Source organism: Festucalex cinctus, chromosome 10 (assembly GCF_051991245.1).
Source record: "Festucalex cinctus isolate MCC-2025b chromosome 10, RoL_Fcin_1.0, whole genome shotgun sequence".
Lineage (NCBI taxonomy): Eukaryota > Metazoa > Chordata > Actinopteri > Syngnathiformes > Syngnathidae > Festucalex > Festucalex cinctus.
This window is the reverse complement of record NC_135420.1, coordinates 26,999,131-27,017,336: the sequence shown is the minus strand read 5'-3', so window position 1 is coordinate 27,017,336 and position 18,206 is coordinate 26,999,131. Positions and strand designations below refer to the sequence as shown.

The window sequence follows — 18,206 nt, the reverse complement described above, 5'->3', positions numbered from 1 at the left end:
TAAGCTCAGAAATGTCAATAAGAAGTTTACATTTCAAGTATTTTACTCATCTATATAACATTTATACCATCGTTGTGACTTTATGCTATATTTTAGGCCTATAGATGTTTCTCTAGCATCTTGATAGATTAAAACAACAACAAAAAAACAACTCATTTGTCATGACTACAAGAGTCTTACGTACACACACCTTGAAAGCAGAATTTGAAGCCCTACTCGCAGTTTGCAACCCTAACACCATTTGAATGTGTACAGGTGGTCAAATTGAAGCCACTCGGAATCCAAATCCACCAACCTCATGGATGAAGTCGCCGATGTCTCCGGGGTGCGGCGCGGCCGACCTGAGCGGATAGCGGTGGTCGTGGTGGAGCGGCCTCTCGTCCAGACGCCGGATGCCCACCTTGGCGCCGCACTCGTTCTCCGCCACCGCGTCGGGCTGCTGCAGCTGGCTCAGGTCGTAGTCCTGAATGCACACAAACACACAAAAAAAAACATACGTGACGCCATTGGAGACGCACAAGCCGTCCTCACTGAAAGTTCACCTCTGCGACAAGCTGAGGTGCTAAGGCCACGACTGAAATTGAAAATGAAAATAACGCTTAGACGTACTTTGAATCCTTAATCCAAAATGATAATCCAGGATCCAATTTTAAAACCCTAAATTGAAAAACTACTTTTAAAGAAACATTCACTGTTGTAAAACCATAAACTTAAAAGTTGACTTTGAAACATGAACTCTAGTTCACAACTTGAAACCCCAATTTCAAACCCTCACCTCTTGACACCCTACTTTGGAACCATAACTGTAGTTCACAACCCAAACCTTGGCCCTATCTAAGTGTGAAATACAACAGTCAAAATAAAAATAAACAACATAAAATGACCCAAAATAATCAAGTAAAAATGTAATCAAAATTAAAATGTAAAATTTGATATTTTACACGTTTTTTTGTAATAAAAAAAATCTCAAACGTGAAATGTGCATTGCAAAATGAAACAAAAATGTAAAATGACTTAAGATATAAAATGAAAAATTAAATAGACAAAAAAGACCAAACTGTGAATTAAAAAAATAAATATTGAGTTTAAAATTAAAGAACAATGAAAAATGACAAAATTATAAAAATAATTGAAAATAAAATAAATATTTAAAAAATTACATAAAATTAATAACATATTTTTAAAAAACACAACTTTGAATTCTGAATGAAAACTTTGGAATGGAATATTTAATGGAACTTGTTGGTACCTGGTCCTCCTCGCCGCCACCTTCCTCATCATACTTGAGGATGTTGTCGCGCACGTCGTCCTCGGGGTCGATGAGGAGTTGCTTGGCCTGCCGCTCTTTGTCACGCCGTTTCATCCACACGCCCAACAGCAGCACCAACACTAAACACACACACACACGCACAAATCTTTTAGTTTTTCCACTAAAACTTGTTCACATCTCCAAAAGTTTCTTTTCAAGCTTTTTGAAAGCTGACAACTGATTTGAAACCCAAACCTGACTTTCAAACCCTTCAATGCCTCCAGTGGAGAACAAGCTTGCTTGTCACCAAACAATTTACACTTGTTAAACTCTTGTTTGAAGCTACGTGGTTTGGAACGTCACAGCTGCTAGCTTGTCTGTTGTACTCTCAACTCTTGTTGTTTAGCGAGGAGGAGGCTGCTTTATATCAGGTGAGGCAAACTTATTTTGGAGTATCTTCTGTCCCGTTCAGTGTTGAGTTTTCTCTATATTAGGCAAGGTAGACTTATTAGGGAGTATCTATTTGGCTTGCAAGCAGACAAACAAGCCTCTGCGGAGGAGGCACGTGCGGCATGTGTGCGTGCGGCTCTGTTACTCTCAGTGTAAATCGTCCACATTACCGAGCAGCACGATGATGCAGATGAGGATGCCGATGACGGCGCCCATGCCCAGGCCGGCGGCCATGACGCGCTGCACGTCCACGCAGTCGCCGTGGCGGTCGCAGCGGCACACCTTGACGCGCAGGTACGACGTGTTGGTCATGGGCGGGTTGCCCGAGTCGGTGATGCCCACGGGCACCTCGTAGACGCCGTGCGCCAGCGGCCCGCCGCGCAGACGCAGCTGAGCGTGCTCACCTGCCGGGTCCAAAACAGCAGAACATTTTGGTGACGGTTTGCCATGTGAATGGGATATTTTGTCGTTATGGAGATGTCATGGTGTCTGATTAATATTGTGTTTGTGGAATATGAATTAAGCAGTGAAATCCACCTGTTATCATCCATCTCAGGGGGCAGCCATTTTGCCACTTGTTGTCGACTGAAAATTACATCACAGTGCCTAATGGCTCATCTTGAAAATGTTACATGAGCAAACCAAGCGAACAGGTGAGCTGTGATTGGTTGTTACTGAATCCCGAGGCACTGTGATGTTATTTTCAGTCGACAGCAAGTGGCAGTACAGAGCAAAATGGCCGCCGCCTGGATTTTGCTGCTTAATTCAGATTCCACAAATGCCATGTTAATCAAAATATTGTATAGAACATATTTTTGGAAAGAAAATGTTTTGACTTGGCGGCACCCTTTAAAAAAATAAAACACCTCATATCGTCACAAAAACATTGTATTTAGCATCAATAGGCTACATTTTACCATTAAAATATTTGCTCACAAAAGGCTTATGTATGATGTTACATTTTGCCACAAAAACACTTAGCTCAAAAAAGGCTTTACCAAAGTATCATATCGTCGCTCTCCTGTGCAAAACTAATAATTAAGTCCTTTTTTGATTTTATGTTTTGGAGATTTCTGCACTCCCTTTTATCCCATGTACGTAAAAATGTAAAAAAAAAAAAAATGGACAGAACTGTTTTTTACAGGACAGCGACGATATATATTTTAAAAAAAAAAAGGTAATTTTAGATTTTGACAATGTTTTTCCACCAAAAGATAAATTTGGTCTCACTGTTGAGTGCGTCTGCTTACCGGTGAGTCGGCTGAGCGTCCAGTTGCGTCGCACGTCCGACGGCCGGGCGGGCAGCTCGAATGCGAAAGGCCCGCCGTTGGAGCCGAGGTCCGGGTCCACAGCGGTGATGTTGATGCCGCTGCCGGTCTCGGGCCTCTCGCACATCTCCACCTCAGGAGGGAAGACGTGCGGCGCGTTGTCGTTGATGTCCATGAGGTACAACTGGAGCGTGCCCGTACCGCTGGCAGGTGGCACACCTGTGCAGTCATGAACATGGAAAACACACAATACATAAATACACAAGACATGCATATAAAACACAAATGCATACATAAAACACAGACGAGCAGTTTAAAGACACAAGACACACACACACACACACATTCAGAACAGATGCACACAGACTTTTAACACAAATACACAACACACGGTGTTTAGTGAAGCTGGTGATGTGGCATTTCCGGGCGCAAACAGAGGAAGCACGGCTGTGACATTCCGTTCTCGCCGGCCATTTTCCATTTTAAACAGACAATTGTTTTTTTTCTGCGACTAGAAAGAACGATTATGAGCAGAACCAGAGGAAGAATTTGGGAACATGGGGAATAAATGCAAGTATTGTAGGCAGTGGACACTACAGATCTGTTGTCCCCCGGAGGGCCAATGGTGGGATAATGGAATGAATTGCTCCTTACAAGTAGTCTCAAAATAAAAATTAGCTCTAGATGCTTACATTATACTGCATGTAAGAAGCTTGTAAGCTCTCTTTTGAATCCATCAAAAATCAACAAGAACACCTTTGTCTGCTCCTAGCAAAGCAATTTATAATTTTTTTAAATGCTATATTGCTGATAACTCAAAATGCTCACGTCATGCTACCTAGACTAGACGTAGGTTGCTATGTTGACATCCACAGTCATTTCTGTCCATCGGAAATGAACAAGAGTAATTCATAATTTTGTAAAATAAAGCTATGCGTAGGTAGCATGATGTGCTATAATGCTAACATCATGCTACTTACGCTAAGCCTAATTACTTGAATTGATGGGGGGGGGGGCGTGGGGGAATGAAACCATTCTTATTTCTAACATACTCGACACTATGTGGTGTTATCTCCAAATGCTAATGCTACGTTAATCACGTAAGACCTAGTTACTATGCGAGCCGATTGAATCTGTCAGAAATCAACAGAAACACATTCACTTTCTGCTCCAATATCAATCATGTATTTTCTGTAGAATGCTATGTTATTAGCTTATAAATGCTAACACAACTCTACTAAAGTTTGCAACGTCAATGGTCTTGGCTAGACAATCATCAGGACACTTCATTAGGCACACGGTGGAATCAAAACCTTTTTGTTTTTTGTAGTCTCACCGTTGTCTATGGCCATGAACGTGATGTTGTACAGGTTGTTCTTGACGTATGGCGATTCGCGGTCCAGAATGGCAATGGTGGAGATACGCCCGTTGACCGGGTCGATCTCCAGCCAATTGGCGGGGTCGAACATCTTGGAGTACCTGGAATGGTCAGTTCAAGAAAGCCAGCTGTTAGCAACGGCTAATTTATTCATACACTGCTACTAAATAAAGAAGGCCTTAAGAAAACAGGTGCGGTAATTAAAGCGGATAATCTCAACTTTTCACTGTAACTATGCAGTCACATTTAGTTAAACCACACATAGTCTAGTCTCGTTTCACGCAATAACTTTAAAGAAACATAAAAACATCTCAGAAGGTAAGTAAAAGCACATGACTACATATGACACATTCCAAGAGAATCCGTTAAAAGTGAGCCACTGAGCATTTTAAATACAGGCGAGGGACAAGTTCTTTTAAGTTTCACATATTTTTGAAGGCTATTCCCGGAAAGTGGAGCAGAGCACGAGAAAGCCTTTTGTTCAATTTCAGTCCCGCAACTCGGAGGAGAATCATTCCTCTAAAAGATCTTTGAACAATCAAAGAGCAGATTTAAGCCGGGAGCATAACGACAATCTCTCTGTCCCAAAGTACATTGGCACATTTGCCATTTGTTTGACTTGACTCAACTTATTTCCCTTGGAAAAATTTATAATTCTTTAAAAAAAAAAAAAAAAAGAAAAAAAAGAGGATTCAAGCTGTTCACTGCTACCCAAAGTTGAACTTTACTATCAAACTAAATGTAAAACTATGAGAATTGGCCATTGTGTATAGCATAGCCTTTTATCCCGTAGCTTAATGCTCATGCTAATACACAAACAGTGAAGCCAAGCCACACATTTATTCATCCATCAATCCATTTTAATACAGTCATAGAGTATATTCTTTATCCTCTGTGAGGAGCTTAGAGGATGTCAAATACTGTACAATATATACTGATTGCGCTCCATTTTTCTGAGCAGTGTATATATGAAAGTAGACATTTAGACACACACTGATGACGAGTCAAAACGGCTTGGTTACAATCAAAATGCAACAACAAAAACGAGCATTGCAAACCACACAGCGTGTGTTGGAATGTCCACGTGTCCAGACCCGTCACCAGAGCCCAGACTTAAGGGGGGGCACATGAAATGCATGGGTGGTGGGCCCAATTATTATTATGAATACCCTACAGACAGCATTAACTTGCCCAATATATTTGGATAAATTAATGTAGCACTTCAGTCCATTGAATGGCGCCCTCTGACAGTATTATCATAGATAGCATTTACAATACATACACATACAGTGGACTGCAGCGGCGTCGTGAGTACATTGACACTGCAGCCATATTGGATGAGGCAAAGTGATGCTATTTGTAAAGATGCCTCGTTACGTTTCTCCTTGGAGATGCATAAAGCCACAACTCATTGGATTAATTAGGAACTATTACCTTTGATTATATTACCTCATTCAAAGTCAATCTTACACTTGCCGATGGCAAATACAATTGTCACATCCAATGTGGCGGATGCGCTGACAAATCGCCTCAAACGGAGAATGCCGCCAGAAAACGTTGCTTGGGAATGTCACCCTTTTTGTCTTGAACAAAGGGCTACCTTACCGTTGGCCGTAGCCGACGCCGAAAACGAGAACAATTCACAAGCGGCGAGCATTAGAGCATTATTTTATTTATTTTTTAAATCTTGCAGGGGAAAAAAAAGTTAAGGGGGTCTTCTCTCCGCCGGGAGGCAAAACTTTGACAATATGAGAGTGTGAAAGCGCCACGACGGATGGATTTATTCATGGCACTTTGATGTCACGGAGAGAGGAACGCACTCTAGAACCTGACGGTAAAAAGCAAAAACCTGGTTGCACAATCCAACTGACAAAAGTTACAGACTTCAAACCCCGCAACGTGACTGTAAAATGCCAAAACCTGACTAAAAGAAGTCACAACCAGCCTGCAAAATGCCACTGGTAAAAGCCAATCCAACTACACAAAAGCACAACTGCAAGAAGCTAAACTGAATAATAAAACTCAAATCAGGATCTGACGGTAAGACAACGATGCTCAAAATAGCTGTAACCCTCCTGGAGGTTCTCACCGGATGGTCTGCCTCATGAAGCGGTCGGGGTCCTGCGCTGTGAAGGTGGTGAGCGGCGAGCCGGCGGCCAGGCCCTCGTCCAGTTTGATGGGTTTGGGATTGGGGCTGAACTCGGGGCTCTCGTTGAGGTCCAGGATGCGGATGGAGACGGTGGCGGTAGACTGGCGTGGCGGGTGGATGCCACGGGCCAGCGGGACTTCATTCTCTGCCGCCACGTTCAGCACGTACGAGCGAGACAGCTCGAAGTCGATGGGCTGAGGAGGAACACGTGATGGATATCAGTGTTGGACGGCACAAGGGTAGTTGGTTAGGCGTCCGAGGGTTCGTACCTTGACCACGGTCAGGAGCCCCTTGTTGGTGGAGGGGTCGGTGGGAATGGAGAAGTGTCCTTTGGAGTCTCCACTGATGATGCGGTAAACGGCGTTCCAGGCCGAAGAGTGCGGCTGGTCCTTGTCCGTCACCGTCAGGTTGGTTACGATCACGTTCACCAGGTTCTCGTGGACCTCGCCGAAGAACTGCCGTAGTCGTCCAGCAATATTAGCGGAGGAAACCGTTTGGCATGCGTCAGTGAAAGATGAGATGAGACGAGACGTACCGTGTCGGTGGTGAATTCCGGCGGGTTGTCGTTGACGTCGGTGATCCTGATGACGGTGGTGGCCGTGTTGGAAAGGCCGTAAGTGGGGTTGCCCTCCATGTCGGTGGCTTGGATGATCAACGTGTACTGAGACACTTTCTGAAAACAAACACAACCGGGAAGAACACAGCATGAGAGATGACTTACCATGTGAAAACATACGATACAAATCACGCCAATCACCATGTGACAAGCTTAGCTATGATTCAGCCCATTTACCATGTGATAAGATACCTTCAATTACATGCCGTAAGATTCAGTCCAACTGCCAAACCATATAATATGTTTCAGGCAAATTACCTTGAGACAGGATGCGGTATAATTTGCTCCAATTAACATGTGACAAGATTCAGTCAAATTTACAGTTAACATCATTTACCATGCAATAGAATACGATTTAGTTAAATTAGCATGTGATATTAGACAATTCACTCGAATAATATACACTTCAAATGTGACACCATCCAATTTCCTCCAAATAACATATAACAAGATACGGTTCACTCCAATTACAATGCAATACCATGTACTACAATTAGCAGAGACCTTCTCTGATTTTTACTAATAATCTTCACGTGCAACACCTGCGCTGTCATGAAATGACTTATCGACGGGCATCCACAGCCTCCATCTTTTTGACGGCCCCGTGCTGGCATGCAAATGACAAATGGCGTGCCCGTCGGAATGGCGAGAACATTTTGCCGGCTCTACTAGTGTTGGATTATGACTAAAAAAAGACACAATCTGTCTTAGCGCTGCGGGAAGCGCTGCGGGCCAGACAGACGCTGACAGGCGGAGAGTCCATATGGCCAACGACGCACCCCCCCCCACCTACCCGTCACCCCAACCCACACACAAACACACACACACCTCGCGGTCCAGGCCTGCTGCCACGGTGATGATGTCACCAGTCTTGTTGTTAATGGTGAACATGTTGGGGGACGGGCTTTGGGGACTCTGAGTCAGGATCTTGTATCGCAGCATCCCGTTCGCCGTCTTGGGATCGTCCTTGTCCACAGCCGTCACGGTCATCACGAAGGTCCCTGCAAGGAAGTTGAAATATTTTAAGAATTTCTGATATGCTCTATCACAAACCTGCTTGGCAATGGGAAAAATATTTGTGCAGATAGCGTACCCGGCTTGGAGCCCTCTGGCACGGTGCCGTTGAAGACGTTGTGTGTGAACTCGGGCCGGTTATCGTTCTGGTCGATGACGTTGATGTGGATCTCCACTGGCGTCTCCACCTGGTTGCCGTTCAGGTCCACAGCGTGGGCGCGCAACTGCGCACAGCAAACACACAAACGGAGGAACACGCCAAAAGGCTACGTTTAGCATTAGCGGGTCAGTGGGGTCCCATCCTGGGATAGCAAAACGGCAGCAATGTTTTGGTTTGTAGATTTGTGAGGGTGAATATGTGATGCGAATGCCCTCTTGAAAGGTCGTACTTATTATTCTTGGACCAAATATGCATACTCCCTGATTTTGAAATAGATTTTTTATTCAGCTCCTGAAGCCAATTTCACTTAGCCACTTACTATGAGTAGAACCACCAAAAAGTCTGATTACCTTTAGTGGTGCGTGCTGCTCAAATTCAGAGAATTATACTTTGAGTATATAAACGCAAAAACATAGCCTCCACTAGCTTAATGCTAACATACATGGGCTAACAATTAGCAACCATCTTGTTGCATCAAATCTTGTTACCCTTTAGCTCGATATCTGAACACAGTGCAGCCATATTAGTATTGTATGTTTTTAGAGCAATGTTATTTTTTTTTCTCATTAAAAAGCAATTTTATTTTATATATGTTTTTTTTTTTTTGGGACGTTTGGAACAGATGAATTCAGTGGGGAAAGATGCATGTGCTTTTCCAATAACAGCAATCCTCTGATAGTGTGCAAAACTGCCTTCTGGGTTTGTGAACAGTAACGGAATGTATATTGGACACCTCATGCGCATGTAATAATCTCCCTTTAAAGCTACGCGGTTCTATTTATGTTCACAAATACTCCATGTAAATGCATTGCCATGAACGTTTGTCTCAACATTGGCATGGTACAAAGCACCAATGTGAATGCTTGACTCTCAGCATCGGGCCAATTAGACGCCTGGCTGGCCAGCCTTCGCGTGCCTTGTTTTTGTCAGCGTGGCAGAGGAGCAAGATGAATGCGGCAGGCATGAAAAAAAGACCAAATATGATGAATAAAGCTATCGGCTGGCCTGCGACCCTCGGTCATTAATTCGTTTAGGGCGTCCTCTCCCTCATGAATAAACATGGCGGCCCATCTCGGCTCACACTTCTGACAACTACATCCAGCGCCATGAATATTCATCGGGCGGCTTAAATGAAAATGACCCTGCTGCGACTCCAGATTTGCACTCCCCGGTGCTCCGCCGCGCAGCTTCCGATCAAAAGGTTACGCTCGTCTCTCGGAGAGGCGGGTGTGACTGCGGTAGACGCCGTCGGGCTTGATTTTAAGGAGAACTTCATCGTTTTCATCTTTAAGCATGAGAGAGAAATTATTTGGTAGTCATGTTGAAAATAAAACAGGATGCCTGATTCTGACTAGCGCTGCATTCCCCCATAGTACAGTACATCGCATTACATTTGCAGGTTCTGGGTTCCATTATTTCGCAGTCTTTTATAACTACTTTGTTCTGTCTCCCATTTATTATTATTGTTATATGGTTGGACACTATATCTTTGACACAAAATTTAACAGAATGACAACAGGAAGTATTTCAAGCTTAGCCTTATTTTTGCTAAAGACGATTGAATCTGAATACCGCTTTAATCCTGATTTTTGCGGCTACAAAAAACAATGGCTGTAAGTTGTTGCTGTAAGTTGATTATATAATGTACATCTTTTGGCACAATTAATTAGGTTTATTGTCATAAGAATTTAATTTTGTTGGGATAAGAGGTTTTGTTTCCTCAAAACAGGTGGCTTGGTACGCCGTTAGTTTGTACAATGTTTTTGTCTCATCCATTGCTCTTGTGATCTCACTCTATTTCAGTGTTTTTAAATGAGCTTGTATTAGTTTAAAACTGCATTTTAAGACCTTGAAAATAAAGTGTTGAAATACTATAAAAACAGGCCTAGGCAGTACAGCATTTTTATATTGCGTATTTCACTTATTGTGAAACGTAAACCCCACGATGGAGGGATAATTGTTGTTGTGTTTACACGGTTATGCCTGTCTGCCACACAGTTCTAAGGTACAGGGTTAGAATCTCCTCCTTCCTCTGTTGAATTTTCATGTTCTACTTCCCGCATGCTTGGGTTACCGCGAGGTAATTAATATTCAATCACTGTTGTGCGTTCACCTACTCACAGTTGTAACAGTATCTGGAATCATGTTAAGTTCAAGGAAGTGTTAAAACGCCCACTAGCATGAGCAGAAGAGTTGTGAGACAAGAATTTGAAGAGACACCGGCTTTGTTCAAATTTCTGGTCTGGCTTAATTTTTAATAAACGTGGATCAGTGATTTTTGTGGATTAATCATCCATCCAATATCTAGTACGCATCTTATCTTCACCAGGGTCGCGGGCATGCTGGATTTTATCCCAGCTGTCTTTGGGCAGTAGGTGGGGTACACCCTCGACTGGTTGCCAATGACCGAGATACTTGATAAGGGCCTTGGCACCGCATACCGAGCCCCCAACAAATCCCCAGACCTCAGTCCGGTCAAAACTTACATGAAAGTTGGAAATGTGCTCCCGGTCAAGAGGCTTGGTGACGGACAGCTGACCCGAGATGGGATTGATGATGAAGATGCCCGTCGGCGGCTGGTCGGCACCAGGACCTGTCACGCTGTAGCGCAGCAACCAGCTCTTGTCTCGGTCCGATCGGATCTGCGGCACAGGCAGAACCCACAGATGGAGTACTTGGGACGGCGTGGAAGGAGTTTTAGGTTAATTGGAGTGAGGGTTGTGGTGTGCATGGTGAGCAGGCGGCAAGGATCGGGTGGGAGTCTTGCCAATCTGTTTAAGATAAACAAGTATGTTTTTTCTGCGTGAATGAATTTAAACAAAGTTAGAGAAGCCCTGCTGTGAAAAGTACCGTCCAAGGTTTAATTCCTGTCAGTTGCCACGGCAACAGTGGATCGCCTTCATGTGTCAAAATTCTTGTTGCGTTTGGTTCCCAAACAGGAAGGAGATGTTTGGCCTCACAGGCTCTCCATCACTTTGGGATGAATAATGAAAACGTACATCTGGGCCCGTAGGGCCCGGCGGCGTGTTCGCTCGGAGCGAGGGTTAACCGCCACGCCTAGGGGCACGCGTTCACTTTCGGATCGCTGCAACTGTCAGACTGCATTAAATTGTTAATACTGAAAAAAGAAGAAGGCTTTCCCAATGCTGGTAAGTCCAAAAAATCTTATGCGACCGTGAACGATCAGGGCACACTATGACTATTGTAACCCTTTTCCACTGCTCTAGAACCTTTTCACATTTTGCTGAGCTCTGATTTCATAGTCTGCTTCTATCTCATGTACTGATTAGCTTTCTACCAGTCAATCAAGGTTAACATTTTGCAAATACGCCATTTTGCATACATTGAGATCTTTATGTAAATATGCAGTTTAAAAAATATATTGTAGCAGAGTATCAAGTGGTCTAACAAAGTTGCATCCAGGTGAAAATGGCAGAAAAATTAGATATCAAAATTGGCCTGGGGCGTGGCCAGAGAGTGGCAAGAGGTGGACATGTAGCTCCGCCCCTGTCTGCCCACCAAAACACCGACGATTTATATTTGGCTACAAATATGAATAATTATACACAGAAATGCAATAGTTGACCACAAAAAAAAAAGTTATTTTCCCACCAAAACATTAATACAAAGGCTATATATACAGTTACAAAATTACAGATTTTTTTCTGGCTATTTAACATTTTATGAATGCATATTGTGCCTTTGCAATATTTTCTATGTATCCAAAATGTGCTGCAGTGCTTTAGTCTGTTCTGGCAGCGTGCGTGTTGTGTGTTGCACGTGTCTTACTCTGACAAGGTCCTCGGGGAACTGTCCTCGCGAGTTCTCGGGCACGTTGATGGGCGGAATGACCCAGTCCCTCTTGACTCGCCGCAGAGCACCGTCACCCCTGACGACCGCTCGGCTGCTGCTGCTGCGCCATGGGAACAGCATCTTCATCTCCGTCTTCATCTCGGGTGCACGCTGAGTCAGCGTTGCGTCAGCGGGCTTCACCTGCAAGACAAGGTAAATAAACAAGCGTCATGCGCTGCCTGTGGGACACGCACGCATGCACACTGTCAACAACGTACATGCACACACGCAGACTGGAATATACTCTGACATGCACACTGTTTGTCACAATTACACTCTATCTATCTCTCGTGCACAACACTGAGACAGGCTCAGCGACTGCATGTACTGTATGAATCTCTGCTCTTATCGCGCTGGCTTGGATTAATGCCCTCATTACTGTCTCCAATCTCTGATAAATGGCCGCCACCTGTCACTGTGCGTAGGCATGTGTGTGTGTGTGTGTGTGTGTGTGTGTGTGTGTGTGTGTGTGTGTGTGTGTGTGTGTGTGTGTGTGTGTGTGTGTGTGTGTGTGTGTGTGTGTGTGTGTGTGAGAGCACAGCTCCATCATGGTGGCGGGTCACCACCAAGAACGGACGCCGGAGGCTTCACCCTGACTTGTAATAAAAGAGAGAAAAAAGGAAGAAAAAAAAAAAGCGCCTGATCTCGGACATTTTCAGCCGCCGTTGGCCGGCCTAAATGCTGTCCGGGGAATAAAAGCCTCATAAAAAGGCCATAAAAAGTAAAATCGTTTGTTGAATGGCATGAAAAATGCATTCTAGGAGGAAAGGGCTAATGTCAACGACAGTCTAATTACAATTAAAACCAAACAAAAAAAAAATAAAAAGTGTGTAAAAATGTGATGCACTTTTGATCAATTTTCTGATCCACTTTTGTGATAGATTTGTGTTTTCTATGCACAAGATGAAAGAGGTAAAAAAAAAAAAAAAAAAAAAATCACATTACTCCTATGGCGCCATGTTAGCTAGTGAAGGTTTAGCTAGCATTGGCAGGCTGATTGTCAGCCGGTTTGATGGCGAACAGGCGCATAATTCCAGTTAAATTCAGTAAAAGCAGCCCCATTTGATAACGCAGCGTTGTAAACTTCCACGGCAACAGAAAATGAAGGTTGCGTGTGTATTCCTCGGTCAACTTTGTTCTCCTGCTGATTACGAAAGAAACGAGAAAAGGTAAAGCAAACTTTTTTTTTTTTTTTTTCCTCTAGTGAAAGAAGAGTTATTTTATTTGGTAAATTTGGTGTATGCTACACATATAGTCAAAGATGTAGAGAAATTTCGGGATGGCTATCGTCAGTGGTTAACAGCGGATCAGGTCAGATGCTAACACCTAGCATACGGTACAGTAAGTGTGCAGCTAACAAAGTATACGCTATTTTATGTAGCACTGAGTCTAAAACATAATTAAATGGCTAATAGAAAAGGGTTAGGGTTAAATTATTAATACAGGCAATTGTAAACGTTTTAAAAGAGGAATCTTGTTATATTAATGATGGGTCTTGGTCTCTAACCTCCACTAAGAGTAAAGTTTCACTGTACTGCGTAGTCAAGGCTAGTCGCAGCGGAGAGTGTTGACACTGCTTGTTTGCCTGGCTGGCTGCCAAGATGCGTTCAGATGAGAGCAGACAATCAAAGGCGGGTTAAATGCATTCTTATTAACAGCATTATGTGCAAAACAAACTGACAGATGGCTCTTTGACTCGCATTGTGTCTGCGGCAATCGACGTTCTGCCAAACCAACGCCTGCCGGCTGTGAATTTTATAGTGTGCTAGTTACATATGTGCAGAGTTCATGTTAAATGATTGAGGGCACCCTGGGGGTGGGGGTCTGGGTTCAAACATTGTAAATTCAGAATCCTGGTCTCCTCGCAAGGCCATTTGACTTTAAAATAGTAAAAAATTGTGGCCGCTAAAAGGGTTTCTAATTTTTACTTAAATAGGGAAGTTTGATATCACTTTGATATACTCACCGATGCTGATATCATAGAGTGATACCACTGGTTCTTTTAATACATACAATACCCCCCCCCCCCCCCCTAATAAAAAAAACACCAATATGTCCCAATGTGACATTTTTTTCATAATCTTAAAATTGCATGAAATTAATGGCCATGTTCTATTCTTTGAATTTCTCATTTTTTGTTCCTGATTATAAAACGGCCACAAGACAGCTGTCATTTGTACTGATGCCTATATATAAGTACAAGATACAAGTCTCCTATTTCCACCTGGTATCGATATCGGCCATTCTAAATGAATATTTTCAACCATAAATATACGGGTACGCTATGATCTCAGAATTCATCTTTCATTATTACTCTTAAAAATAAATGGCTGCCAACAGGCCAAGCTTAGCTCCTCCCCTAACATGCAAAGATCTTAAACAATCATGATGTGTCCTCGTCAATCTCACCTGTCCACTCCCCGTTGTGTAGGGCTGGACAAGAAGGCGCACTCTGGTCTTCCAAACCTGTCTGGTGCGAGGGTCTCGAGCGTAGATGACCGCCATTTTCTCCCCTTCTGTCGCCCGATTCACCGTGTAAACCACACCCTCCTGGCTCACGTGGAAGTCGGACGAGTCGTCGGCGTTGAGTTGCACCTTCCCTCCGCCGCTGCCAACGTTGCAGTCCCGGAAGGTCACTGAGGACAAGAAAGGGAGGCGGACTTAAGCGAAAACACTCACAGGTTGACACAATACACACAGTAAAGCACTGTAAAAATGCATTTTATATGCTCCACAGCGCCACCTGCGGGTCTTGCCGCCTTTATACAAACAAAACTTTGATGGTTTCGCAGTGGCATGTCAGCGGCGCGTAAACGAGTTGACGCGCTGTGTGATGTGCTAATTAAACAAGCGCTTCAAAGTGATGAAAGTAAATCCATTTAATCCTCCAATCAAAAACAAGACGTCAGCGCCGTCAGCTTTGTTCTGCCCGAGAGCGCGGCGCCTGCTCGCATCACACCGCACCTGATTTATACTTTAATTGCAGTCACAGCTCGCGTTCACGCATCTATTTTTAAAAACGAATCTACTTGGGAGTCAAAACAAGAAAAGCTTCCACTTTTACATAAAAAAAATATTCACATGCTGTCGAGTCAAATGTGGGTGGGGTGGGGGCACAGCATGAACCTGGAAAAATAATTGAGCTTAAATGAAACACATAACAGGGGTGGGGCTGGGGTGTTGGGGGGATCAACTAATATGATTGCAGCTTTCTGAGGCTTTCATTCTGTATGACCTGTATTATACTGTCCCCTGGTGGCCAAGACGAGCACACCAGAAGGAGCAGCACAATGAATCAGAGGGACAAACATTTAATTATTATGTTACTCTTTATATAAAATACAATTTTATAGACAGCTATTTTCCTTAAAAAAATACAAAGATGTAAAATGGTGGTCAAACCATTCCCATGATGCATCAGTTCTTGGAAAGCTCACGCATCTGTCCCACTCCGCCCTCCTTTCCTGCCGACCTGCCGGCCGTCAATGCGCACTCATTATAAACGCTGGCGTGGAAAAACAGCCACACCGTCGGATTTAACACACCGCTGCTCCACATGTGAGTGCGAGGAGGAGGAAGTGGAGCGGAACAAAAGAGATGTTGCTGACTGTTTTGCCTCGGACCGCTCGCGTCGGCTGGAAAACAAGCAAACGCCTCACTCGGGCGACGTATGGCGAATAATTTATAGGTTTTCTTTCTAACCTTTCGAAGGACATCTTTACAACATCTTCCACTACGGCAGCACAAGCTCACCCAGCAGGGAGGTTAAAAGGCACTTTTGCCCTGCAACTTCCCCTAAGGACTTCAGTGATGGCCGCAAGCAATGCTTAAAAGGTCCCTTTGGAAAATGTGCCATAAAAACACAGCTAACTTTTCGTCTGTGCGTATTCACACCGAGCAATAATTGGGGATGTGGGCCGAGGGAAAATCTGGGAGCAATTGAGGCCCCCTAAAACGTAAACAATTTCAAATAGATGTCACCAGATGGCGGCAAAGCACTACATGAAGCTCTTCAACTTACTTCAACATAGTTTCTACAACAAGATGCCGCCAGATGGTAGCAAAGCATTACATGAAGCTCCTTAATCCATCCATCCATTCATCCATCCATCCATTTTCTTAACCGCTTGCTCCTCACAAGGGTCATGGGGGTTGCTGGAGCCTATCCCAGCTGGCTTTGCGCACACCTAGGGACAATTCGCAGCGCCCAATTAACCTGCCTTTCGTGTCCTTGGAATGTGGGAGGAGACCGGAGTACCCAGAGAAGACCTCCTTAATTCACTTGAACATATTTCCTTGGCACCAAGATGCCACCAAATGGCGGCAAAGCACTACATGACGCTCCTCAACTTACTTCAATGTAGTTTCTCGACAACAAGATGCCAGCAGGTTGCGGAAAAACATAACGTGAATGTGCTCAACTTCAATAATATATTTCCTTGGCACCAAGATGCCACCAAATGGCGGGAAAGCACTATATGAATTTATGCAACAAATTTTTGTACTTTCCAGGGTGTGTAAATGTAACATACTTCACACAATCTCGCCCCATCACAGTTTTTCTTCTGCCCCTAACTTAGCAAGGCAGGATGAAGATCCGTTCTTTTCAAATTGGGGGGGGGGAAAAAAACATAAAAAAATGGCACCATGTGTCTCTGCACTTAGATCAACTAAAGAATATATTGACAATTAACATGCTTTAGTGGCAAGCTGGCACAACAAACAGGCCGTGAGCAAACAGAGCGAGGGTCACCTCGACGTGTTTGGCGGCACACCGACACGGACTTTGACCACGGGGGACGTAGAGGGCCGCTTGAACGCTGGTCGGGCTGAAAACACGGAATGCTTGCTACGTGTAAAGATGGATTTTTGTAGGCCAAATCCCGCCACGGTCGACCGTGATAGGTTTAGCGCACAAAAAGACGCGCACGTTTACATAAACACGCACGCACGCACGCACGGAAAGAGTAAAGATTAAAAGTCAACAAAGGGAACTTAACAGGATTAAAGCCTCACTAGTGAATTTTTTCCAAACAATTTTCCCTGTGTGCTAAATAATCACAAATGCTGCTCAACTTTCCAGCCTGGCGGCGTGTGTGCGTGCGTGTGCGACAGCTGGGTGTTGCTAGATAAAGTGTGTCTTGAAGCCCAGCCAGAGGTTGCGTCTTGGCACTGTCAGCCACCCGGGAATGTGGATAATATGATTTTTCATGAATTTCATTAAGACACGCTCGCTCCCTCTCTCTCACGCACCGCACCTTCACACACAATCAGCACTGTGGAAAATACTCAATTACACGTTGATTATCACCGTAAAAAATGGACGCCTTGTAAAAAATAATTGACTGAGAAAATGTGGTTGCACAAGTGCACACACCCTCGGTGGTGACTCGAATAGAGATGTGAATAGCCCGTTAAAAACAATTTTATTTATTTATTTATTTTGTATTTGAGTCAGCATTGTTGCGTCTGTTGTCACTGAGAATGTGGAATGAACACGTTTCAGTTTGTGTCATGTATGTATAGTATTTAGCAGTGGGTCCTGGGTTGTGAGAAAAGCTTGGTGCCATCTAGGCGGACGCCCAGAATTGTTTGTGCATGTATTGGAATATTTATCCGGCTAATGAGCCTTAAATTCGACTGCTAAACAGTCAGTCAATAAAGCACAGCTCGGCAGTGCATCAACACTTTGTATACTTTCTCTTTGTTTACTTCATTGCAGGCCTCTCACACAGTCGCATACGAAGGGCGCCATGACACAATACCGATGGATTTACTGGAACAATGCAAGAAAAACACCCTGTATTCTACGGTTGGTCAACGTACAACGAGGGATCCTGGAAGTTGAAGTAAGTAAAACTAAAAAGGAACACACCAGTGTAAACTCCGGTTTTAATATCTTAAGAATAAATTATTCTATTAATTATACCATCAATTAATTGAATAGTCAGATTCAAATGTATTTTGCAAAACAAAAATAATCTTTTTTTTTTTTTAATTATTATTAACCAATTGATGTTGGTTAAATAAAAACCCAGAAAATGGGGGGGGGGGGGAATAAAAAGCAAAT

The 18,206-nt window shown here is 43.7% G+C and overlaps 2 protein-coding genes across 9 annotated transcripts in view; one reads left to right on the top strand and one right to left on the bottom strand.

Annotated features, from left to right (window-relative positions):
* Positions 1-18,206, top strand: part of LOC144027209 (desmoglein-2.1-like) — a 70,552-nt gene that overhangs the window by 594 nt on the left and 51,752 nt on the right. For 4 of the 8 annotated variants that reach the window (XM_077534560.1, XM_077534558.1, XM_077534557.1 and 1 more), the window contains exons 2-4: positions 256-12,289; positions 14,568-14,817; positions 17,859-17,985. In XM_077534560.1, coding sequence (XP_077390686.1) covers positions 17,890-17,985 — 96 coding nt within the window. In that variant the 5' untranslated portion in view covers positions 256-12,289; positions 14,568-14,817; positions 17,859-17,889. Of the gene's footprint in view, positions 1-255; positions 12,290-14,567; positions 14,818-17,858; positions 17,986-18,206 lie in introns of those variants that run through there. The other 4 variants (XM_077534559.1, XM_077534555.1, XM_077534561.1 and 1 more) reach the window with 3 other exon arrangements.
* LOC144027210 (cadherin-2-like) overlaps positions 1-18,206 on the bottom strand; it is a 39,992-nt gene that overhangs the window by 5,448 nt on the left and 16,338 nt on the right. The window contains exons 3-15 of the mRNA XM_077534565.1: positions 14,546-14,772; positions 12,074-12,277; positions 10,771-10,926; positions 8,204-8,348; positions 7,939-8,111; positions 7,030-7,167; positions 6,764-6,949; positions 6,435-6,688; positions 4,304-4,446; positions 2,950-3,186; positions 1,870-2,103; positions 1,250-1,389; positions 296-463 (exon numbers count right to left, since the gene is read on the bottom strand). Coding sequence (XP_077390691.1) covers positions 296-463; positions 1,250-1,389; positions 1,870-2,103; positions 2,950-3,186; positions 4,304-4,446; positions 6,435-6,688; positions 6,764-6,949; positions 7,030-7,167; positions 7,939-8,111; positions 8,204-8,348; positions 10,771-10,926; positions 12,074-12,277; positions 14,546-14,772 — 2,405 coding nt within the window. The remainder of the gene's footprint in view (positions 1-295; positions 464-1,249; positions 1,390-1,869; positions 2,104-2,949; positions 3,187-4,303; positions 4,447-6,434; positions 6,689-6,763; positions 6,950-7,029; positions 7,168-7,938; positions 8,112-8,203; positions 8,349-10,770; positions 10,927-12,073; positions 12,278-14,545; positions 14,773-18,206) is intronic.